General features: G+C 36.2%; 1 protein-coding gene across 1 annotated transcript in view; it reads left to right on the top strand.

The window, feature by feature from the left end:
• The window catches only part of tm7sf3 (transmembrane 7 superfamily member 3), a 77,986-nt gene that overhangs the window by 22,109 nt on the left and 30,008 nt on the right, over positions 1-25,869 (top strand). The window contains exons 3-6 of the mRNA XM_039761674.1: positions 5,673-5,823; positions 8,626-8,743; positions 11,360-11,513; positions 25,388-25,565. Of these exons, the coding sequence (XP_039617608.1) occupies positions 5,673-5,823; positions 8,626-8,743; positions 11,360-11,513; positions 25,388-25,565 (601 nt within the window). The remainder of the gene's footprint in view (positions 1-5,672; positions 5,824-8,625; positions 8,744-11,359; positions 11,514-25,387; positions 25,566-25,869) is intronic.

Below are 25,869 nucleotides of genomic sequence, written 5' to 3' on the forward strand. Positions count from 1 at the left end.
TCTCTCTTTCTCCCACCACTATGGGACCAATATATATCTACAGAGGCATAGCTCTTTGGGTCTGAGGGGGGCATTTAGGTCTGAACCTCTGATATTAATCCCAGTCCACGCCTCGATCTCCGAATCACCAAATCTGTCAGAAGTGAGAATGGGGCCCAGTAAGCTTCTACATTTCTTAGCCCCTTGAAATTTCTTTCCATAAAAAACTCAGAAATAATATTTACAACTCTGTCAATATGTCTGCTATAATTTTCTGTTGTTAATGCTACAGTCCCCAGGTTATCAGAAATCTAATCTTTGCTTTCTTCTCGCTTTCATTCCACATCATGTTTTGTCATGATATATTAGATTCTCATTACTTTTCAAAACCTTATACAAAATGTGCATGCATGTGGCAGCTAGCATGAAGAAACATGAAATAAAAATGAATACTGGGGAAAAAGAAAAGTTACTTCGTAGAAAGGGGGTAGGCAGTAAGACACACTGAGTCGATATACAAAATACTCACATGAAGTAAATGAAAACAACTGTAGTGCTGCATAAATTATGTTTCAAATATTTAATATTAGAAGGATACACTCATTTATTCTCACTAAGTGGAGTTTAGCACCTCAGGCATGATTATATGCAATTTCATGTAGAACAGAAAAAAACAGGTCAGCTCATCAAAAGTACTTGGACAAATGACAGAGAGGAAGATAGTGAGCTAACTAATACAGATGCCAATCTTAAAAGCATTAGTAGTATGAATGGCAGCATAAATGCTTTCTTTTATTAGTGTATTGTACACCCCTGTCACCTTGATGGGCTTTAGAGTTAATAAAGGGATATTTGCACATCTTTGTTTGCATTTGTTTAAGCTGTGTCATAAATTTTGTTGTATGAGTCCAAAATAGTGGCGGATGAATATGTCCTGTCTTCTGTGCTCATTTCCCACACTGAAGGCATTTCCAAATCTAAACATAGACCAGTACATTTTTCTCATGGAAAGTTTCCAAAAGACATCAAACCTTGAAATCCAAGATCCATATCTAGCATCCAGAATGATCACCATACTTGTAGACTTGTAACAGTTGTTCTTAGTGGACACAATGGATATTTTTAGATCATTACATTTGTTAACATAAACCTGAAAATGTTAAGTCATAGTTGTTATTTGAAGCCCCAAAGCTCACTGTTACAGCATCTAAAGACAAACATTGAGATAGACACCTGAAACATGTAATAGGTACAGGCCTGGCAGACATATACAAGAAATGTTGTTCTCTGTTCATTATGAAATTTCAGAATGAGCAGTTAAGTGTTTGCAACCCTCTTGGCAACTACAAAAAAACTAATTCAAGTCCACAGTCTCATATACACAATTATGCAGTTCCAAAAGCCTTGAAAAACATTTTTTTGTTTGTTTGGCTCGGAACATGACGTGTTGTGAATTTGATATGGAGTGAATATAGTGAAATACCATACATTGTACGTCATGTCATGTTTGGAAGCAACTCTCAGTAGCTTTTAAAGCTCCCTCATTTTATCACTTTTTATTGTATTAGTTACTGGGGCACAGAGGTTCAAAAAGTTAATTTTGCTCCCTTAAAGGTGTTCACAATAATTTGAAAACATTTTAAAACTATTTTAAAAGTGGGGGAAAAATTATATCTGAAAATCTCACAAGTATTGTCATCTGATTGCAGTGAGAAGTAGACATTAAAGTAGCAACTTCAACCTATATTACCATATATAAGTGGTTACATTCACAGTGAGATTCATCTGAAATAAATACTGTGAAATACTGAATGCTCATATTCATTTACAGTCCATCTACAGTATTTTCAGACTTTAATTTCTCATCTAGTCGTCTATCCACACATTAATTTTTAGAACCTGCTTTTTTCATTTTGGGTTGGCGGGGATTCAAAAGCCTATCCCAATAACACTGAATGCAAGGTAAATGTAGGAACTAGCTCTGGATTTGCTAATAGTCCACTGAAAGACATACTCAAAAACAGCTGCATTCATTCATACCCAGTCAGTTCAGACTTGCTAAATAACTTAATGCTCACATCTTTAAGATATGCGAGGAAACCAGACTACTCAATGATGATTCATAATGCAGCGGCATGTCAGGTGTTCAACCAGCTGAGGTGGGTACTGTCACTGCTCTTTTCAAATAACTACACTGGCTCCCTGCAGCTGCACATATTACTTTAGGTTCAAATCTTTGACATTTGCCTACACAGTGGTCAATAGTCAATATGAGACACTTGTGATGTCTCATGCTCCTTCTTGACCATATTGGTCTGCTGATGAACAGTGTGGCATCAAATCGTAATTCAGACTTTTCATGGGTAGCTCCAAGCAGTTGGGGCGAGCCGCCCATCTCCATTAGAAATTCTGACTTCCTCAGTGTCTTTAAGAAGCTTTTGAAAACTGGCTTGTTTTGTGAATTTCTGTCTAACTCAGTGTTTCTCAAACTTGGTCCTGGGGACCCCCTGTGGCTGCAGGTTTTTGTTCCAACCAGATTCCTAATCAGTGACAACACCTGATAGCACTGATCTCATTTAATTAGCTGGTATTATTTTTCTTTTATTCGACATTCAGAAAAGCACAGCAGCATGATTTTTACATTTATAAGACATTTAAAAATATTTCTGCTTTTGCTATAGATAGATAGATACTTTATTAATCCCAAGGGGAAATTCACATAATCCAGCAGCAGTATACCGATACAAAGAAACAATATTAAAATAAATAGTAATAAAAATGAAAAAATGAAAAAATTAAAAAAAGCAGACAATAACTGAGTAATGTTTAGCATTTACTCCCCCGGGTGGAACTGAAGAGTCGCATAGTGTGGGGGAGGAACGATCTCCTCAGTCTGTCAGTGGAGCAGGACAGTGACAAAAGTCTGTCACTGAAGCTACTCCTCTGTCTGGAGATGACACTGTTTAGTGGATGCAGTGGATTATTCATGATTGACAGGAGTTTGCTTAATGCCCGTCGCTCTGAATGTTAAATGCTTAACTTTCTTTTGTTGATTTCATTATACTTTGCCCTTTTCTCTGTGCAGTTTTTCCCCCTTCATTGTATCTTAATAATGACAAGTTAAAACGAGCAGATCAGACACGCTGGCAAACAACACTGAATTGTGAAAGGCTGCAACTACTTTAGAGTCAGACCAACTAATTAGTAAATAATGGATTAATTAAACAATTAGAACACCTAGAAAAGTAGAATGAAAATCAAGATGAAAATATTGTTTAAAAAGAAAAAAACACATTATTCCCATATAACTGCTTGGTACATTAAAAATTTTTTTTTTTTTTTTAGCAAACTTAGTTTTCTAATATCTATATTGTTCCCTAAACACAGAACTTGGGAAATATCCGTTCTCTTAATTAGCCCAGGAGTTCAATTAAAAACAGAAGCTGGTTGGAACAAAAACCTGCAGCAACAGGGGGTCCCCAGGACTGACGTTGAGAACCCCTGGTCTAACTGATATTAGTTGTTAGGTTTTGTTGGGTTATGTTTTGAGGTCTTCACTTGTGATGGTCAATTTTGTAGCATTGTCTGATAACACTTGTTCACAAACAGTTCCCCTGACTGATGTTTACTTGATTATGTTGACCTCTTTTCTAAATTGCTTTGGATAAAAGTGTCTATTAAGGAAATCAATGTAAATGTACCTCAGACAAAGCGAGAAAACATCACACAAATGTTGGACAGGACTGGAATTGAACTCAAGTCTTTAAAGCTTTGAGATGGCAGTGTTAACCACTGTATCACTGTGCCATTCATTATTAAACATAGAAACTTTTATTTCTTTCTCCCATGCACTTCATTTGTATAGAAGTAGGTTTAGAAGAAGGTCCCAAAGGCTGTACTAGTTTGTTGAGAAGGGGCCCCATCATATCTACTTGCAGACAATGCAGAGCTACTTCTTTGGATCCATACTTGTATTGAACAATGAATACTTTGGGTGTATTTGCCTTTGTTAAATACTGCTCTGAAATTAGAAAGTGAAGAATGCAGTGACTTTAGTTTACATAAAAAAATGAAACTTTTGTTTTATATATAAACCAGGAATGCTTATTAATGTTGAAAAATAACAAAAACTGAATGTAGTTCCTTACACTTGCATTTTGAAAATACCAGAGATGTTTGACTTCTTTATAAAAGTTCTTTCTCCAATATTGTTACAGTGGTATGTAAAAGTATTTAATCCCCTTGAATGTTATCATTTTCTGCGTGACAAAAGATTTGTACACATTTTTATCCATTCAGTATTTTTAATGTGAAATCATATGCTTTAATAAAACATTTCCAAACTTAAAATAAACAATTTTCTGAACAGAACTTATTTCTTGAAAATCTAAATGTGTAGTAACTTATTGTGTTGCGCGGCCCTTTAACATTTAAAAGCCTGTACAGCAGTTGTCCTACTCTTTGTCTTTTATTTCTGGCCCTGGGCGTTGTTAAATCTCTTGGCACAAAGTCTCGTCTCGCGGGATGTGAGTTCTTGATATTTTTTAATTTATAATTTAAAAATGGAACAAGAATCTGAAAATCTAACAACACACATCACATTAAAGTTCGATAAATTCTGAAAAGAATGATGCCAAACATATATATGTAGGTTTTAAAATAAGCCTGATTTAAAGCATGACAAAAAAGTTACATAAAATCATTGCGGTTTTAGGCTTAGGATTTTATATATAGAGTAGATTTGTTAACTGTCTTCTTCTGAATCTTGTTCATTTAATAGAAAATATTCAGGTCAACTGTTATACTTAGTGTTTTGTGTAATGTTTTTGCTAATCGGAATCAGAATTGACTTTATTGACCAGCTACACTAATGTGTACTAGGAATATATCTTGACAGTATTGGTGCAACAGAAAAGAACAACACAGAATAGAAAAGATAAAATACCTGTATAAGAAGATAAAGTATAAAATTATGAAATTTAATGCAGCATACAAGGATGATACAAAAAATAGAGAGAGAGTAGGATTAAAATATCCAGGTCCAGGAATAGCAAAAATAACTGCACATGGGGGAAAAAACTGTTTAGGTGATGGGTTGTTTTATCTTTAACTGCACAAAGACGTTTGCTGGAAGGAAGTCTTTGGAACAGGTGATGTCCTGGGTGATTCGGATCAGCAATGATCTTTGTGGCCCTCTTCCTGACCCTGCACTCATATAGGAATTCAATGTGTGGTAAATTACAGCCTATGATCCCATCACAGGCTTTGATGACACATTGTAGATTGGCTTTAACCTGAACAGAGGTAGCAATAAACCAGAATTTTACAGATGAGGTCAGAATGGACTGAGATGATGGCTGTGTAGAATTAGACCAATATTGGTTGAAAGGAGATTGAATTTCCTTAGCTGACAAAAAAGAACATTTTCTGATGGGTTTTCTTAATAATAAATGTGATGATATTGTCCCACATAAGGTTTTGTGACAGCACAGTGCCAGAAACTTAAATGATTCTTTCATCCCAATGGCTGAGCCATTTATAGCATGTGAATTTAGGTATGTAAAGATGGAAAATATAATAAACTAGAAATTGAATGCCAATTAAAGAAAGGATGGTAAGACATTATTTTTTTCTTTTGTCGTAAAGGCTATAAGATATTAAGTATGCATAAAAATATGTTGTTTCTTCCTCAGGATTATGAAGTAAACTCAACTCAGAAAGGCAGTGATGTAGGACTGTTTTTTCCTCTCCAACCACTGCAGAACTCAACAATTTGGTACTTAACTTCGGCAGAACACAAGCCAATAAACTGTACTGCAGTGATTCTGCCCTACAGGAGCAGAGGTGAGGGTAACCATATATGGCGAAATACTAAATTAATAAAATTCTAAATGAAATGCTGTAATATGATATGGGTATGAAATGACAATAATTATCTCTACAAACTGAAGGAATCATTTCTCTTAAAATGATACATTGTTTCTGCATTCAGTTATTGTGTTATAGAATTTCAAACTCTTAACCCCTGTGTCACACTGTTTGGCAGTTTAACAGGATATTGAACTTTCCCAAAAAGAGGGGAGAATTTATTTGTAGGGTGAGATGTTGTGGGAGATGTCACTGTTGTTTAAATTATGTAAACTAGAACAAGATAGCTTATATTACATATCCAGCGTTCTAGGTTTGAATCCCATCCCTGGTTGGCTGTGTGGATTTTGCACCTTCTCCCTCATGCCTGCATAGATTTTCTTCTGGGTTTTCCAATTTTCCTTCCTTATCCCCAAAAATGTGTGTTAGGTTCATTAGATATTCTATTTGGCTCCATGCGAGTGTTGGTTTGTGAGAGTGGGCTAATCTTTAATCTAACTAATCTTGTGCTTTGCACCTCATGCTGCTAAAACAGGTTAAATCACTTTGAACATGATCTGGATTAAGTGGATTTGGGAATGTTAGCCATTTTGGTATGGCTGGGATTTGCTAATATACATATGCATTTTGCTGGCACAGATTGACATTGTCAAAGACTGCAACATGATGATGTGCCATTTAATTATCCACAGGATGCTCACAAATGATTTTGTAAAATTTACTTTAACTAGCAACCTATATCTTATTCTTGAATGCAGCAGCAAAGGCAATATGGTTACATTTATTTGGTTATTCTTGTTCACATCTTGAAATAGTTTAAATAATCAATGGAAAGTTTCGATCATAGAAGGCCTGAGCATTTTTATATTCTAATATTCTACAGTGTATTACAGCGAATGGCAAGTTACTGTCAATTCTTTTTAAATCAAAAATGATTTTTTGCTAATGTGCATAGATAAATTCATTTTTTTTTGTGTATTTGCATTTTAGTTGATAATAAGAGGGCTGCAAGCATTGTGTAAGAAATAGTATGCTGTGGTATTTATAGATAACAAATGATGAAAGTTGTATTACCATGCAATGACTATTGCTGGAATTTTGCTTAAGCTGGACCATGGCATGAATTTCTAAAGTTAACAAAACATATGGTTGTTCATTCATTAGTATTCTTGCAATCCAAGAAATTTTTGTTGAATTTAGCACCCCACTGTAGCATACTGAAAAAAAAATTGTTTTCTTAGATACCAGCAGTTAGTCTTTTTCACAAAATTTGGAAGAAACAGATTAACCTAATTCCTGTTTGTTATCCAGCAATAGATCATGTTTATTCCAGCTTTCATGATTCACTTCTAAAAATCATTTTCAGTTTCAATTTTTTAAAACACACTACACATTGAAAACATCAAAACCAAAATAAATTTGTTGCTTGCTTTGTCAGATATCAATATATAGAATAAATGAAGGAAATTAGCTGCAGTCTTATAAATTAGCCTTATTTTGATCCATGTTTAGCCAACAGCCATTTATCTTCATAATATTTCAAGTTTTTATTGTTTATTATATATAAAGTTTCTGCCATGAAATGCACAAACATAGAGCATTATATGTGATTTTAAGCTTACAGTTTGTATTGTTAGTAAGGGAAAAAAAAAACATTTAATCACATCGCAGATATGTTGTGTATATTAACCAGGAGCAGGTGTTATTGCATAAGTGTGCTCTGCTGAAAAGGCACCTATTGTGCTGTTTTCTGGCAGCATAGATTCTCATAATAACTCCAAGACAAGCATTTGCCATTTCTAAAGCTGATTTCCTTTCCCGTAAGGCACCAGCTCAGCACAACATCAGTCTTAAGGTAGTGTAAAAACTTTATGTAGTCATCAGATTTTAAGTGCCAGCAACATGCTGCCACAGTGTATAACAAAATTTGGCCCTATTATCTCTTTTCATGGCTCGAATCAATTTCCTTCTCTGTGTTTTATCAGTGGGAAACCTGTAGTTACTCGGTTGAGAGTATTTTTATTTAGAATTTGAACATAGATGCTATGCAGACTCTTGTTGATGATTCTGGCATTGTTTTGCATAACCAGAAGAGAGCTTCCCCATGGTGGACGCCTAAGATGAAAAAAAATGCAGAGTGGCGAAAAGGATTAAATGATTGCTCACTTGTCTGCCTTTATAATCATGGAATGATTTGTGAGTTGTTTTGAAATAAATTCATTAAGAGATAAGGAAAAAGTGTAATCTGTCGCCTTTTTTGTAATCTGCCAAAGTGTTTTCCCACATGTTAAGATTGTGCAATATAAAGAAATGATATTCCTTATTCTGATACTGATTTGTATGCTTGAAAAAAAGTCAATGCTTTTACTATTTTTTTTTTTGTTATATAGCTTAGGGATGGTATGCATGGTTGTGTATCTGTGAAAACAGTTTTCATCCACTTATAATACTGTAATTATTGCAAACTTACATTGTAAGGGCTGGTCAGTCCTAAGGTTCACATGGATTAGATGACAGCCCAAGACCATTCATCACTCGGGATCAGAGAGATGATAATTATATGATGACCTTAGATCAGGAGTCTAAATCTCATTTCTCAGAGGTCCTCCACAACTCTATGATTTTGTTACAGACCATTTTCTCATTTAGAAATCAATAACTGATTATTGATAATGGAATATAGAATTTAATTCACCTCTGGGCAGCCTTTGCCAGATTAAAACTTTCTATTTATACAAATGTCTAAAATCAACATACTTTTTCATTTTTTTTTTGTAGATCCTGTTCCAGGAGGCTGTAATAATGGAAGTAACATAAGTGATCCCAATATTTATGTAAGCTATAACTTGTTTGAGACAACCATTTCTTTTGAACCTGCCAGCACTGGATATGCAAGGTATGAAAATACTAATTTGCAAGCAAAAAGCATCTGAAAGTGAGCATTCAGTTCCCCTTAAAGTATCGTAAATGCTGATGTTAAGATTTTACTGAATTTAAAATAATTCTATGTGCTTTTATTGCTGCTTATTGTTCAAAAACTTTGATTACAGGCATAATTTATTAACAGCACTATTTTTCTACTTGTTAGAGACATCATAATAATTAGTGTGGAATATTCTTTGGAGTCTATAATACTTAATTGTAACAAAAAGTACAGTTAGTTAAAGGCTGTGTTCGCATGTACCTGCAAAAGAAAAAAGAAGTTAAATGTTATTCCCACTCCAAAAAAAAAGTAAAAGAAAGTAGTGCTTCTAACACAAAAAAAGATGCACATTTTGTACTGAATCATGCAGATTGATTATACTTTGACTTTGTTTCAGTGAAAGATACAAATTAAAATATTTGTAAGGTCGTCTTAAAGACTAAGTCTGGTATTTTTCAAGTCAGTTACTTCATCACAGTCTTGGTATATATTAATTTGTTATATGAGATTAAATTCTAAAGTGAAGCATATTTTGTAAATTTATAACTAGCCTGCCATTGTGTTTTACAATGGAGTTAATGGATACTGCGGTACCAACATGAACAAGTGTTAAAACTTACAGAAACTTCCAATTTTTCAAGCCAAAAATGTTGTTGAGTATTGGTCTGTACATTGAGACTGCACACTTATTGCAAAACAGCATGTTCATGTAGTTTTAAGAAAGAAAAAAGCAAAATGTGTATAGGACAATTAGTTATTTTAAAAGGAGATGAGCTGTGAAGTTCACTTTGACCCTGAAAGGTGCCACAAAGGAAGACAAACAGCAGAAGTGTGGATTCACCTTGGAAAATAATCGTCAAGGACTTTATTAATATTGAATGCTGATGACCACATGTGAATTGCTCTCTCCATTTTGTAGAAAATTAGGCAATAATAACTGAAAAAAGACACAGAAATACTTGTATTCTTTCAGTGTAATGAAGTTTATTTTGTCTTTTCACAAAGATCTTACCTGCTAAAATGATAGTGCAGGCATGTACTTCAGTGATCTAGTGAAACATTGTAATCAGATGATAAGAACTGAACAGTAAGCCTCCATAGAACAGATATAATAGACATACATTTAGTTTTAATCTAGTTGAAGCTTTGGAAGTTTAATGCAGATGTTTTAGAATTGCCATAGTAGTAGCACAGAGTTGCCATTCCTGCCTCACAGTGCCAGGGTCTGCATATTCTCCGCGCAAGTTTATTTATTGATTGGTATCATTAAATGTCAGAGAGTGTACTCACTCAAAAATGCCATCTTCATTTCTTTTATACCACATCCTCATAAGAGTGACACGTCATGCTCTATAAAATTCCATAACTGGTTTTTGCCGCTTCAATCTGCTCAGTCGAAGACACTGCCATTTTCATTTTCTGAGTTTTTTTTTAATGTAAATCGTGAAGCCATACAGCACACCATAACAGTGTGACGTGCAGGTGTCTTGGCTCTTTCAAAAATCTAAGGCTTTTATTAAAAACACAATGCAGTGTAATCAGTTCTGTTCGGTTTTATTGCTGTGTGTTGAAAGTACAATGAAGCTCTTAACATGTACTGCTCTTTATGACCATTTGGCACGAATGGCGCTCCATAAGCATTGTAAAATAACACAGAATGTAATGGGCAAAAAAGTAGGAAAAAAAATCATTTGATTTCATAGATGAACGCATATCTGTCTGTTTTTATAAGCCATGGAAGAGCATAACAGCAGAAGAAACAGAATTATAGAAGCAAAAGGAAGACATTAAGCAGACTATACAGTACCTTGGAGAAAGGGGGTTGTCATATCTCTGCCCAGGACATGCAAGAAAAAAAAGAGTAATTACTTTAAGAAAATAGTACCAAGAATCTTAGCTGAAATGTAATTTTGCTTGTTTACTTTTGTTGTCACAAGCATTCCTCAGAAAAACAGAAGGCATCTTTTGTTAACTTTTGCTAGTTAAAACTAAATGTATTTGGTATGTTTAAAGGACTTTTTACCTTTTACATTAGGACTCCTGTACCCATTAATTCCATTATAAAGAAAAGACCAAGCTAGTTATTTTTTTTTAATTCATACAATATGCTTCAGTTTACAATGCAATTCCATGTGGCGAATTTGAAAAATGTTAAACTTACCTTTTAAATTGGTGTTACTGTATATGGTGCTGGGATGTTTCTTTTTATAAGGAATAGGGTATTTAATTTTTATGGTTTGGATCAATCTTATATTTCTTTTACTAGAAAAAAGTAGACAGTAGCATAGGTTTTCCTTTTCTATGAGTAATAAAGTTAAATGCAAATTATTTAAATGAGTAAGAAACTTGTAGTTTTTTGAAGTTATGAAAATTATTTAGTTTGCAAATTTACCAGAATTAGAGAATAATACTTTTTCTGATATGGTTAATTGTGTTTGATTTCATTGACATCTGAGGTAGTAATTTTATACAAGCAATATACTGTACATTAAGTTCATGAATCTATAAAATGTTAAACATGTTATGACTCATATACATGTACTGTTCATATAAATACCGGGAAACTTGTAAGATAAATCTTTTTCACAGGGGACAGACCACTTCACCTTGCAGTACCCTTGGCAGGCAGTTCCAGTATGAGGTTTACCAGTATCTTCTTCCTGAAAATAATTTATCTGAAGAAGTTTTGATTTACCATCTTCAGAGAGTGGTGATTGAACAAGGGACGGCAAATGGAAAACCAGTAAGTAAGAAGGTTAAATAGAGAGATGAAGTGACTTGTTTGCAGAAGCCTTGTCTAAAAAAAAATCTCAAAAACCTTTGTGTGATTATCATGAAAGTATATAAAATATACAAAGGCAAGAAGCCGAATAATAACTTGCTTAATTACCAAACTGTTCTCAGTTGCAGCTTTACCTTAAGTTAAAGATTTGTTGTTTTAATTCTACTGTCCTACTCACAGGACATGTGAGCTTTTTATATCTAAAGGAACCCTTCCTAGTGTAAAGCAGAATTGTGCCAGGGAAAAGCCAACATCAGGCAGGTGCCAGGAAAGGACAGTACCTTTATGTATAATCAGTACACTAAAAAGGAGCTCCCATGGAAACCCAATTTAGAAGTACCATTGGAATTGCTATGGTGTAGTTCTGTTTTTCCTAGCCACCTTAATGAACTTTTCAATCCAAACAGGGAAAAGTAATTCCCTTTTTTTTCTCTTCTGAAAGACAATCAGCCAAGGAACCTGGCTTGTTAACTTCTGGCTTTCAGGTTTTATATGAATTGTTTTTTGGCACTAGAAGCGACTCTTGAGCTGTTCTGGATGTAAAGCAGAGAACAGGCTATCCATTGTAACTGTAATATTTTAGCCTAGTACTTAGTCAAGATTATTGTGCAATTAAGTATGTGTGATTTTTCATGTGTTTGTGTGTGTGTGCATATTTTAATTTTATTAATTTATTTTTGTAAAATATTTTGGGTTCTTTTCGTTATATGACCTATTTGGCATTACCATCTCCAATTTAGCATGCCAAAATATCATTTTTTTATTTAAGCCTGAGATTCACACTAAATTCTCCCATCTGTGTATTGCTACTCACCCAACAGCGTTATGACGAATCTCTTACGAAACAAAAAAAATGAACTTCTGCTACAGAACTGTTGTGAAGACACCAAGATATGGTTGCCAGATTTTAATTGCTCAACAAGGATCTGAAAAGTCACCTTAATATTAATCCTTGCTTTGTCAGAAAAAAAATCTTGCTGGTCCCGAACAGCAAATGAGAAAAGTTTTGTTGCTCAAACATACATAGTTGAAAAATCAGCAGTTTTCTTCTGATCAGTTTTAATTCTGGGCCATGGAGGACACTTGATCACAAATATCTTTCATTATTAAAGCTGCTATGTATGTCACTGTAGTGAGTTTGCTCATGTTATTCTAGTTTTATATACAGTACATGACACCTATTACACACCCTTCATTGGTAAGAAAACATTAACATTACAGTGATTCTTGTCATTTCAGTAGACAGTTGTGCAGACTTTTGTGACTCACCATCTATTCTGGTTTCAGTTTTTCAATATTGTAACATACGGCTGGGGCCCTTGCCTGGCCAGGATGCCTCAGCGCTGGAAAGACCGGGGGAGGGAGTGTGTCCAGAGCATTACCTCCCCCAGAACACTAGGTGGCAGCCCCCCTCGGTTGTAGTGGTGCCTTGATATCCTGCAGGGATCTATGGGTACTGGAGTTTGGTGCAGCCCTGATGGGTTCCATGGGCGCCGGCAGAGGGTGCTTTAGCTGCTGCTGAGCTCTTGATTGTAGCATTTCTGCCACACCCGGGTGCCTTATAAAACGAGCCAGCAGCCACTACTCTGGGAGCCAGAGTTGGGTGGGAGAAGACAAAGCTTGCCAGGAGAAGTGGAAGAAAAGAGAGAATAAAAAGAAGTGTTTTGTGTACTGTGACTGTGCTTGGAGTTTCCCATGGGAAAAAGTGAAAAAAAAAATAAAGCGTGTGTTTGCATTTGTGTCCCACGTCTGTCTGTGTCGGGTTTGGGCAGTGGCGAGCCCTCTGATGGTCCACAATATGGATTGCCAAATTTCATTTTCTTCTAAAATGTATTGTATTATATGCCTTGAAACTATAGATTCGTTGACACCTTTAAGAAAAAGAGCAAGATGTAAAGAAGTGTTAAGGTGCCAAGGGCTAACAAATTTAAAGACAAAATCTTTTCAAAGATGCAAAAGTTGCTCGACACAAGAGTATGTCAGGGTCCCTTGCTGGTCCAACAGACCGTGGTGCATCTTCTGTCTATTTATACAGTTGCTGGAATGTGAGATGTGGTCAGAGAAATTGGCCTCCTTGGTTTGTTTTGTGTCTTATTGGCTAAAGGCAAAACTAGAGAATTGTTAGTTTGTTGTATTGTTTGTTGGTAACCCTTTGGTCAGTCCCTGAATGCAGCAAGTGTTTCTGATATATAACCGGCATGTGTGTGTGTATAAAAACAGTCCCTGTACTGTTAGTGCTAATAATGGTCCTGTGGCTTTTGTTGTAACTGAAGAGGATGAAAAGTGAGATTGTAAAGAAGAACAGTGCTTAATGAAAAGATTTGCCTTTATGATGCAGCAAGTTTTATATAATGTATGTTCTTAAAAAATGGAGATATGTAGTAGTAATATTTCTACCTGACTTCACCATCTTCTGTAGTGACCCGGCACTAAACGGGGGTTGTACCAGTATGTTATGTGGCAAATGAGGATGGGCTCAACTGTGCATACGTTGGTATTAATGAGGATGGCCCTATCCACCTAGGCCTTCTTCAATGGAAGTAAATGCTTTGGTAAGCCATTTTGACAAAAGCTAAGACATGTGGTGCACATTTTAGATCTTTACAAATGGCAACTCCAAGAACCTTAAAGCTGCTGATATTTGCCACAACATTCCTTCTGGTTTAGATGGGAGTGTAATCTACTCTCTGAAGTGTGTGACAAGCTCTTTTGTTTTGCTGACATTAAAGGGATACTCCAGTTTAGTTTTAGTTCAGCTTCCCCTGACCCTTATCAGGATAAGCAGGTTTAGAAAATGGATGGATGGTTTATTTAACACTATCTTAGTAAAAAATACATGTGTTTGGTACATTATAAGCACACAACTAGACGAGTTTATACGTGGCTTTTGCATCATGAGTAATACAAGATTTTGTCATTAACATTTTTTAAATTGTTTGCTGTTCTTCAGTGTCGGTCACCATGGGCTCCTGTAGATCAGACACTTTGTTTTCTCCATTCTGCATAAATACTATGATTAAAATGTTTCCTTGGCTAAAGACTACTTAGGGTAAGTTAACATATTGAAGGAATATCATTTTTGTTGGAGTGTTTCTTTAAGACAAAAACAAATTACATTTATGAGTATCTGTGGTACTCTAAACTTGTCAACAACAAGTATGTTATTGGAAATTCATTAATCTTTAATACAGTATGTTAGAAAAATATTTGCTTACATATATTTGTTCAAGTCTATGAAAAATCATGCCTGCCCATTGTGCTTTCAAGTGGGACACTCTGTAAATAAGATACAAGTTAACTATGAGATTGTTCTATTCATCTGCCCCTTTTAGCATCTTATCAAAAATGCAGAACCTGTAAATCCCCATTGCATCTCTCAATCTGTGGCAACTGTGGTTTAGGTTTAATTCAGTTAAAAACAGCAGAGAACATGTTGCCAACCACCATATTTATTTCCTGTAGCACAGGCAAAACATACTTTGCTGATTAGCATCTATAAAGGTCAAGTGACAGATATAACAGGAAATGCCTATGCAGAATTCAAATCATTAATGACTGTGGTCCCCTTTCTGCAAATTGGTCTTTTCATGTAATCATATATTTTACTAGTTTATTAAGTAGTTTCTTTATTCATAAATGAAAAGAATGTCCATCCTGTAGCTATTACAATTTTTAAGCCATCTTCAAAGAGATATATGCAAGATAATATTTCACATTAATTTCAATTACTGATGCAGATGACAGACCTGATTCACAGTGGATTCAGAGGAAATTCAAACCCTTTCTGCACAGTTTATTGTGTTGAAGATCTTATTTTAAATTGATACATTTGCCATATTTGCATATTAATCTCCACTCACTAAAACATAATGACAAAGTGAAAACATCTTAGGTTTGCTAATTTAGTAAAAATCAAAATTGAAATCTCTCATTCTTATAAGTATCCAGACCCTTAATTCAGTACTTTGTAGAAGTCCCTTTGGCAGCAATGGCAGTTTTGAGGCTTCTTTACAAGCTTCAAATCTGGATTTGGGCAGTTTATCTCATTCTTTCTGGTAGAACCTCTCAAGCTCGATTATGTTAGGTGGGGATCGTCTGTTAAACTGCCACGTTCAGGTCTCTCGACATATTTTCTATGGGGTATAAGTCTGGGCTTTGGCCGGACCACTCAAGAATGGCCAGAGACTTGTCCCAAAACCACTCCAGTGTTGTCTTGACCGTGTTCTTCAGGTCATTGTTGTGAACCATTGCCCCAGTCTGTGGCTGCATGTGCTCTTAAGCAGATTTTGGTCATGGACTTCTTTGTATCTGCTAGCATTCATTATGACCACAATTCTAACCTATCTCCCTATACCTGTCTCTGAGAAGGAGGGTCACCACAATGCTTCATCATAGGGATGGTAAGAGGCAGTTGATGAGCAGTGCCTTTTCTTTGAAGACATAGTGCTCAGAGCTCTATTCAAAGAGTTTAGTTCTTGTCTCATTAGATCAGTGAATCTTTAAACTGTAATTCTTTTTACTTAAGAATGTCTTCCATCTACGTAGCCATTTTCTAACCTGCTTTTTCCTGAACAGGGTTCTGGAGGTTGCTGGAGCCTATTCCAGCTAGCATAGGGGCAATGTAGAAACATCTCCTTGGACAGGGTACCACATAATCACAGGGCGAACATACACACAAACCAACCACATAATCACAGGGCGAACATACACACACACACCAACCACATACTAGGGACAATTTATTATCGCCAATGCATGTAACATGCATGTCTTTGGACTGAGGGAGGAAACCAGAGCACCTGGAGAAAACTTACATTAATGTGGGGAGAACATGCAAACTCCTTGACACACTGAAAGCTTTAGAAATAGTTTCATACCTTTACCGTGATTTATGCTCACCATATTTTTTTACAGGGGATTACAGAGAATACCTTTTAACTTTATGGCTTGGTTGTTGTCCAGACATGCGGTGTGTATTGTGTATAAAAAGCTGTGTGCCTTTCTAAACTACTCCCAGTTAATTAATTTTGCCTCAGGTGGACTCCATTCAAGTTCCAGATACTTCTCAAGGATAATTAAAGCAAACAGGTTGCACCTGAATACTTCTATAAATGAGTTTTCAGTTTTTGATTTTTAATAAAGTTGCAATTCTTTATGAAAAACATGTTTTCACTTTGGGGTTATCGAGTGTGTGTTGATGGGTAAAAATTATAAATGTGTCCAGTTAAAAATTAAAACTACAGCACAATAAATAAAGTGTGCAAAAAGTGAAGGGGTCAGAATACTTTCTGAATCTATTGTATTTAGGTTGTTAAGATCCTTAGTACTGATAAATTGTAAATCCATGGCAATTTAATATAAGTAAAACCAAGCTAAGACCAGCTGACAATAGGATGGTGGAAAACAAAATAAAGAATTTGTCAAATTAAATGATGGTATCTACTTTGAATTCATTATAAAAAATAGAAAAAAAATACTGTAGTGTCTTTAAAATGATATACCTTTACTCTTGATGCTAGTTATTTTTTTTTCTTCCATTTTTAAAGGTTTTAGCTCAGTGCCCACTTCATGTCATGTCTCTCTTTATTCAAAGCTCAATGGGACATAAACATATGGCTCAAACATCACGAATGAACATCTGTAGATATGTAGAAGACTTGGGTGCAAGGCATCTTCATTTGTCTTAATTAAGAGTCTCCATTGTAAGTTTCAGGTTTATGTAAGATGACTACCCTCTCAGTTATAGTTTCACAAAAACCTGATGTATTCTCACACACACACACAAAAAACATAAACCGTAAAATGTATGTACTATACATGTATATAGTATATACAGATAAAATTCTGTTACAACAAATATCTTTACAATGAAATTTTCATTACAACAAAGTATTTTTATGGTCTCGACAGTTTCCCCATATGACACGAGTCTATTGAAATCGCATTACTACAAAATACATTCAGCAGATAATTTCATTACAACAAAGTCCCCAAAAGACCTTGAAATGCCTGAATGAATCATCACAGAGCAGTTAGTTCTGTGGTTGTAGCTCAGTTATGCACAATGATCCCCAAACACAAACATTGTACATTTTTTTTCTTTCTTCGAACTTTCCTCATACTGTTTTTGTTTTGTTTTTCATGCTGTTTGTTTTCGGTGGTTTTCAGTTTTACCTTTTGCTTATTGCTCGTCAACATTTGAAAAACATCCCTTGGAATTTAACTCATTGTCACCCTCCTATAGAAACGGTAGATACGAAAAAACAACAAAAGTTCACATTAGAAAAAAAAAAAACCTTGAAATTTTTGTGACTCTTGATTCCGGCAAAAAGAAAAAAGACATTGTCAGTGAATTTGAAATTTAACATCGACACACAACATTTTTTGAAAGGCCAAGCAAAAAAAGAAGAAAAATCTTGGGTTGCAAATCTTGGGCGCAAATTTATGCGAACTGGTGCATTTGAAGTTTTTATGGTGTTCTGTGATACTCGTTCAGGAAACATTCCTATTAGTGCGCCACTCATTGAAGAAAAAGAAAAGTCACTGTTTTGAGGTTTCTAACCTCGACATGCCGAAGAGCATTGTGTCTGTGGAAGACTGTTTATCCTTTGTCGGAGCAACAGCAGGCAACTCGAAAAAGATCTTGATGGGTGATGCAAGGAACATTGTAAATGCAGGGAACAGTATTATTTGGCCACTAACCTAGCCACAATCCTGCCTGATTGCTGTGTCTGTGTATTGGAGAGTGGATTTGCTTTTGCGGCAACCCCGGCAACGGACAAACAATCTTCCACAGACCCAGCAATTGCTCTTCGGGATGCACTTCAGCATGGTGTCCTGTTGGGTAAGAGTGGGGTCCCAAAAGAATTCAGAAACCTCACAATATAAAGAAGAAGAAGAAGAAGAAGAAAAGGAAGATTCTGCTTCTGATTGATAACTGTGCTGTCCACAGCATGCTTCCATTTTAGATAATGTTTGCGTTGTTCATGTTCTTCTTAAGTTTGCATATGCTTGGGGTTATGTTCAAATGTCTGTTAATGGCGTTTTCGTTTGACAGCCAAGATTAATAAGAACATGTTCACCTACCAGGTAATGCATGTGGTTGGTCTGCAAGTCGGCAAACGTCCACCACGCCCTCTCAGTTGCGAGAAGCAGATCATAGAATGTTATATAGTTTTACTGTCAAATAATGCAAAGAGTACACAACACCTGTTTCACCCTTATTTGGGCTCATCAGGCATACATACACACTCCACTGCATCCCCTCGCGGGGATCGAACCTTGGACGTCAGCATCAGAGGCAAAGCCCCTTTACGCTGCTCCAACTGCTCTGTTCCCAGTAGTCATTAGTAAGTCAGGCATACTTATTTAGTATATGTGTAGATTAGTTGCTCAATGGGCACTGTTGCATGTTGAACCTCTGCCATATCATCAGCCAGGAGCCAATTCTCATTGAAGTTTTGCCCAGTTAATCCTGGAACATCTTCTAGTGGTGAGACAATGGCAGGGATGCCTCTCTGGCACCCCCTGTGGCTGACTTCAGGATCTGATTTTGTTTTTTTCCCCCCTCCTGTAATTATTTCTACTTCATGACCAATGTAGTGTGCTCTCTAACTCCACTTATGAAATATTATCCCTGTTGTCATAAACCATGTGTTATACCCACCTCTTAGCCACAGCTACAAACTTGCATTTTCTTGCTTCTCAGCCAGCTCCTTCAGTTTTTTCAATTATCTTCCGTTGCTGCAACACCACCCAATAAGTACTGAATTGATGTTCCTACCTCCAGTGTGTAGATGGCCACCTTGCATCCTCCCTCCCTACATTCAGTCACCAGTTCTGAGTTTATCTGTCTTTTCCTTTCCAGGGCCTGCTCCAACCCTTCCTCTCATGGGATAGTCATTTTGATCATAATGACCATTTTAGCTGTTGCAGACCACACTATGATTTCAGGTGTAACACAGACCTTAACGTGATAAAGGTAGTTTTGGTGGGAAACTGAAACTATGCATTCGTATTTACTCCTGCAGACCTGCTCTTGGCAGAAACAAGGACTGTTTCCTCCTCCATATGTTACCTTAGACTGCCCCTACTTGCTTGACAAAGTTAGTTAACCATTTTTCTGGTGCCTCCATTCTGCTTATTTCCAGTACTACAACTAGCCTTCGCAACACTTGGTTGTGTCGCTAGCCATATCTATCTTGCGACAATGCATTCCAGAAGCTCGACTGGATATACTGGAGTTATGCATTTTGAAGCATTTCAGTGGTGACAATGAATGATGAAATTGAGTAGCTTGTGGTTTCTCCCACAAATCAATCCAGCTTAAAACCCTGATTACACACTTCTAGACTGTCTCTGCCTAATCGCCGTTATTTCATACTGGTTCTACTCCATCCTGACAACTGATACCACCATCACTTCCTTCTCTTTTCCTGAGGCTAAGGACCATAGTTTGGGTGTCCACTAACCTCCCCTCATCAAAGAACAGATCTTCCTTGATGTTAAGACTAGGATGTTAGAACTCTGCACTAATTGATCTGTTGACTCTCACCTCTCTAGTGCCCATCTGGTCTCCTTGTGCTTATAGCCTGAACTAATGTACAGTGGTGTGAAAAACTATTTGCCCCCTTCCTGATTTCTTATTCTTTTGCATGTTTGTCACACAAAATGTTTCTGATCATCAGACACATTTAACCATTAGTCAAATATAAAACAAGTAAACACAAAAAGCAGTTTTTAAATGATGGTTTTTATTATTTAGGGAGAAAAAAAAATCCAAACCTACATGGCCCTGTGTGAAAAAGTAATTGCCCCCTGAACCTAATAACTGGTTGGGCCACCCTTAGCAGCAATAACTACAATCAAGCGTTTGCGATAACTTGCAATGAGTCTTTTACAGCGCTCTGGAGGAATTTTGGCCCACTCATCTTTAGCTTTATTTGAGGGTTTTCTAGCATGAACCGCCTTTTTAAGGTCATGCCATAGCATCTCAATTGGATTCAGGTCAGGACTTTGACTAGGCCACTCCAAAGTCTTCATTTTGTTTTTCTTCAGCCATTCAGAGGTGGATTTGCTGGTGCGTTTTGGGTCATTGTCCTGTTACAGCACCCAAGATCGCTTCAGCTTGAGTTGACGAACAGATGGCCGGACATTCTCCTTCAGGATTTTTTGGTAGACAGTAGAATTCATGGTTCCATCTATCACAGCTAGCCTTCCAGGCCCTGAAGCAGCAAAACAACCCCAGACCATCACACTACCACCACCATATTTTACTGTTGGTATGATGTTCTTTTTCTGAAATGCTGTGTTCCTTTTACGCCAGATGAAACGGGACATTTGCCTTCCAAAAAGTTCAACTTTTGTCTCATCAGTGCACAAGGTATTTTCCCAAAAGTCTTGGCAACCATTGAGATGTTTCTTAGCAAAATTGAGACGAGCCCTAATGTTCTTTTTGCTTAACAGTGGTTTGCGTCTTGGAAATCTGCCATGCAGGCCGTTTTTGCCCAGTCTCTTTCTTATAGTGAAGTCATGAACACTGACCTTAATTGAGGCAAGTGAGGCCAGCAGTTCTTTAGACATTGTCCTGGGGTCTTTTGTGACCTCTCGGATGAGTCGTCTCTGCACTCTTGGGGTAATTTTGGTCGGCCAGCCACTCCTGGGAAGGTTTACCACTGTTCCATGTTTTTGCCATTTGTGGATAATGGCCCTCACTGTGGTTCGCTGGAGTCCCAAAGCTTTAGAAATGGCTTTATAACCTTTACCAGACTGATAGATCTCAATTACTTCTGTTCTCATTTGTTCCTGAATTTCTTTGGATCTTGGCATGATGTCTAGCTTTTGAGGTGCTTTTGGTCTACTTCTCTGTGTCAGGCAGCTCCTATTTAAGTGATTTTTTGATTGAAACAGGTGTGGCAGTAATCAGGCTACGGAAATTGAACTCAGGTGTGATACACCACAGTTAGGTTATTTTTTAACAAGGGGGCAATTACTTTTTCACACAGGGCCATGTAGGTTTGGATTTTTTTTTCACCCTAAATAATAAAAAACATCATTTAAAAACTGCATTTTGTGTTTGCTTGTGTTATATTTGACTAATGGTTAAATGTGTTTGATGATCAGAAACATTTTGTGTGACAAACATGCAAAAGAATAAGAAATCAGGAAGGGGGCAAATAGTTTTTCACACCACTGTATTTTACTGGTAGGTGTAACATGTTCCTATCTAACAGGCATACTGTACATTTTAGAAGTATCAAGGCAGACTGAGACATCTGTGGATGTAATGTTTACCTTTATGGCATTTTGGTTACTACATTGCAGTAATATCGCACATTTTTAAAGGCCCAATAAATGCTGAAATAGTGTGACCAAATAATACCAGGCTTTAGGTTTCCCTAGGAGATACTTTACACTAGTGGAGGCTTTCATTAAAATTATTTAAGGGATATTAAATTTCAACTTGTCTCAAAAATGAGTAATCTACCCTATATATACTGTGCGTATATATATAAATATATATATATAATATAATATACAGTAATCCCTCCTCGATCGCAGGTTGTTGCTTTACAGAACCCCCCGTGATAGATGAAAATCCGCGAAGTATAAACCATATGTTTGTATGGTTATTTTTATATATTTTAAGCCCTTATAAACTCTCCCAGACTGTTAACATTATTAGAGCCCTCTAGACATGAAATAATACCCTTTAGTCAAAAGTTTAAACTGTGCTCCATGACAAGACAGAGATGACAGTTCTTTCTCACAATTAAAACAATGCAAACATGTCTTCCTCTTCAAAGGAGTGCCGTCAGGAGCAGAGAATGTCAGAGAGAGAGAGAGAGAAATGTAAACAATCAAAAAATCAATACGTGCTTTTGGGCTTTTAAGTATGCCGAAGCACCGCAATAAAGTGGCATTTTTTAGAGGAGCGTCCGTATCCTCTAGGCAAACAGCCCCTCTCCGTCAGGCGCAGAGAATGTCAGAGAGAGTGAGACAGACAGAGAAAAGCAAACAATCAAGCACTGTGTGGGAAGCATATCGTATATCATTGAGGAGTTTTAGTTAATACGTAATACATGCTCTGATTGGGTAGCTTCTAAGCCATCTGCCAATAGCATCCCTTGTATGAAATCAACTGGGCAAACAAACTGAGGAAGCATGTACCATAAATTAAAAGACCCATTGAGAGAATTTAAAACAGAGATACTATATATATATATATATATATATATATATATATAATAAAATCCTAAGCCTAAAAGTACAAGGATTTTGTGCAATTATTTTATGTGACGTTTGTCACGATGGTGGTGGTGGCTGGTGGTGCGTAGTGCAGGCCGGGGAGGTTGGTGAGTGAAGCGAGCAGAGGGGAACCCCCTAGTTGGGGTATAAAGTTCAAATTACAATAAGTCTGAATGCCAGTTAACTTTTAATATTCTACTTTTAGTCAGAAAATTGGGTTTTGCGTAATGGCCAGCTGTAGTTTAATGGCAAAGCTAGCAAAGGCACCTGAGCAAAACAGAGTGCAGTATATGCTGGACCACCGTTAAAGAGACCTCTTCAGTAGCAGATGAACGTAAAGCAAGCATACCAAATACTATTTTCAATTTTTTAAATTACTTTGGTACAGCTTCAGACTAAACATTTTATAGTTGCATAAGTAGTACTTTTGAAATTATGTTGCTGGGGATGATGGTGAAAATTCTGAGGAAAACCTAGAAGTATTTTTTCACAAGAGAGGTAGTAGGATTGTTGAAATAATTATTGACAAATGTAGTTGATGGATTAGAAAAAACTCTTATGTTTCTTTGCTTTATGTTCTATGATAGTGTACACTTAAGGCAGTATTATTCATAATAATCATATGTTAACAGTAGGTGTATATAAGTCTACATTGTCATTAAAAATTTCAAATGAGATTCTGAGGAAAACCACTTGTGTTAATAGTGAAGCAGCAGGTTCTGATTGCTTAGGGAAGCTGTAAGTTCATTATACAGAATGGTAAGCGAAGGAGGAACCTCTTTACGAAGTCAGTTAGCCAGCACTGCAAAGTCTATAAAAATGTTTTTATGTTAACTGCCAAAAAAGCAGACACTTCCTGCTTTAACTTGGTACTTATACTGTAAATGTTTTTGAATAAATGTCATTTTTATTGAAATTGTGCATTGAAGTTACCTGTTACTGTGGAATAAATAAAAAAACAATATACAGATATTTTAAAAACTTACTGTTTCAACATTATGTTTGGGTTGAAATCCACATTTTTCAAAGTGTAAGTCAGTGTTGTTTACAATGCTGGATTCATAAATGAAGGTGTGTTGAATAAGAATAAAATGAATTTAATATTATATAAATGACTGACATTCACCAACATAAAATGTGAAAACGGAACCCTTTATAGTTTTATATCAGCTGTTGTATTTGTGTTTCACATCACAATGGCTGGATCATTATTGGTCATTTCAGGGATGAATTAAAAATAAAATGATTATTATTATATAATAAAATTGTATGCTTTTCTTAAATATTTAACAGATCTGGGTAGGTTCTGTCCTCCATGTGAAGATGAATTGGATTATGTAATTGTGATACTCTTACATTGTGTTATGCTGTTGGTGCTTGTATTGATTAAACTGTAATAATAAATGTCATGGTATCATTGGTCAAGGGTATGACGGGAGTCAAGAGTAAATGGATGGCAAAGAAGCCAACCCAGTAACTCAAATAATAAAATAACTGAAAGTAATAGGCACTTGATGGCATAATAAAGAGAGAAAGGCAAAATCTAGCCATTGGCTGTGGTTCTAAAGTCTCTGGAGAGCATTCAGGCTTCAGAGTCGGAGCTCCGTAGCAAATTGCTTTTATAGCTCCTGGACTAGAAGGGACGGGGTCATTTACCCTCAGTGAGTGCCTTCCCTGAGCTATGGGTGACAAAAGAGACAAGAGAGTCAGTGATAGTACCCCCTGGTGTCCTGGGGTGGTGTGACATTTTTTTTTTTTAATATGCTTTAGGACTTACCTTGTGGTACTTGCTTTCTGCTTCATTCCAAGTCCATGAAGGAACTGCATTGAAGCTAATGAACAGACTGAAAAGACCACTTTTCCTCACCCTACCATATGATCCCCAGAAAATAAAACGGTGAAATCATTCCCAGGATGTCAGTAGTGACTTACTTGATTATTTTATTATTGGGTCTTGTTATTGAGTGAGGTGGAGGTCTTATTTTGGGGCTATTCAAGAAGAATTATCTGGACAGAGATATGCTTAATTCAACTAAGGATGAAGTTGAAATTAAAACCAAAATTTATAGTTTTGAGAAACTGCGAGAGAATTTGTATTTCCTTTGTAAACAAAGTTTGAACAAAGAGAGAATAGACATCTCAATCCTAAATAAAAGGATGCTAAAACTGTGCACCCTTAATCCAGTGATATCACTCTCTTGCATGCATAGACCACACAGAGTTTTGAAACATTGCATCACACCAAGCAAAAATTAAAACTTAAAACCCCCAGGTACACTGAAAACATTGCCCAGATAAAAGCAGATTTGGCTTATTAGCAGAACCAGGCAGAAGCAAAAGAGAGTTATCTCTTTACTGACTAACAATCCCTCTATAACCTTCCTTTATACCATCTAGCACAAGGGCATGAACCCTTTGTTGAGAAGACTAGGATTTCCTGACCTCCTTGAGACCCCCATCATATTTTTTATATTTAAGTAAGCTAGTGAAGTATAGTCATTTATAGGGTGGACACAGTATCTGTTATTTCCAACTTTATTCCACAAACTTCTTATTAAATTATGTTTTTCCTTTTTCTATATACATAGATTAAATCTCTAAATGCCAATGAAGAAACCAGAGTGTCTTTCAACTCTGTTCCTGGCCAAGGAGTCATCTTCTTAGTGATTGTGAAAGATAATGTTTTGAACACATCATCGTTGTACCTTCCTGCTCATACCTATGCCTGTGATTTTGCTTCAATTGTGGACAACTGTTACACATTGGGTGAGACTGATTTGATTTTGTCGTTTTTATTGTTATTAAGTTCATTCAAGTTAAAATCATATAACTACTTTAATTACATTTAATTTCCGAAGCAAAAAAGACATTTCTACTCTGTAAAGGAGTGTTTTATTCAGACAAACTGGTCTATGAACTCTGGTCTGACAGTTCAAATCATCAACCCCAGTGAGCTTTACTTTGAGCCTTAAGAGCAGTTTTTCAGTGTTAAGCTCAGTTCTGCCTCTCTGATGGCATTTTGGAGTTTTATGGCTAACTCTTTCCAAAAACGTCCATCTCAGTGGGATTT

Source organism: Polypterus senegalus, chromosome 8 (genome assembly GCF_016835505.1).
Source record: "Polypterus senegalus isolate Bchr_013 chromosome 8, ASM1683550v1, whole genome shotgun sequence".
Taxonomy (NCBI): Eukaryota; Metazoa; Chordata; class Cladistia; order Polypteriformes; family Polypteridae; genus Polypterus; species Polypterus senegalus.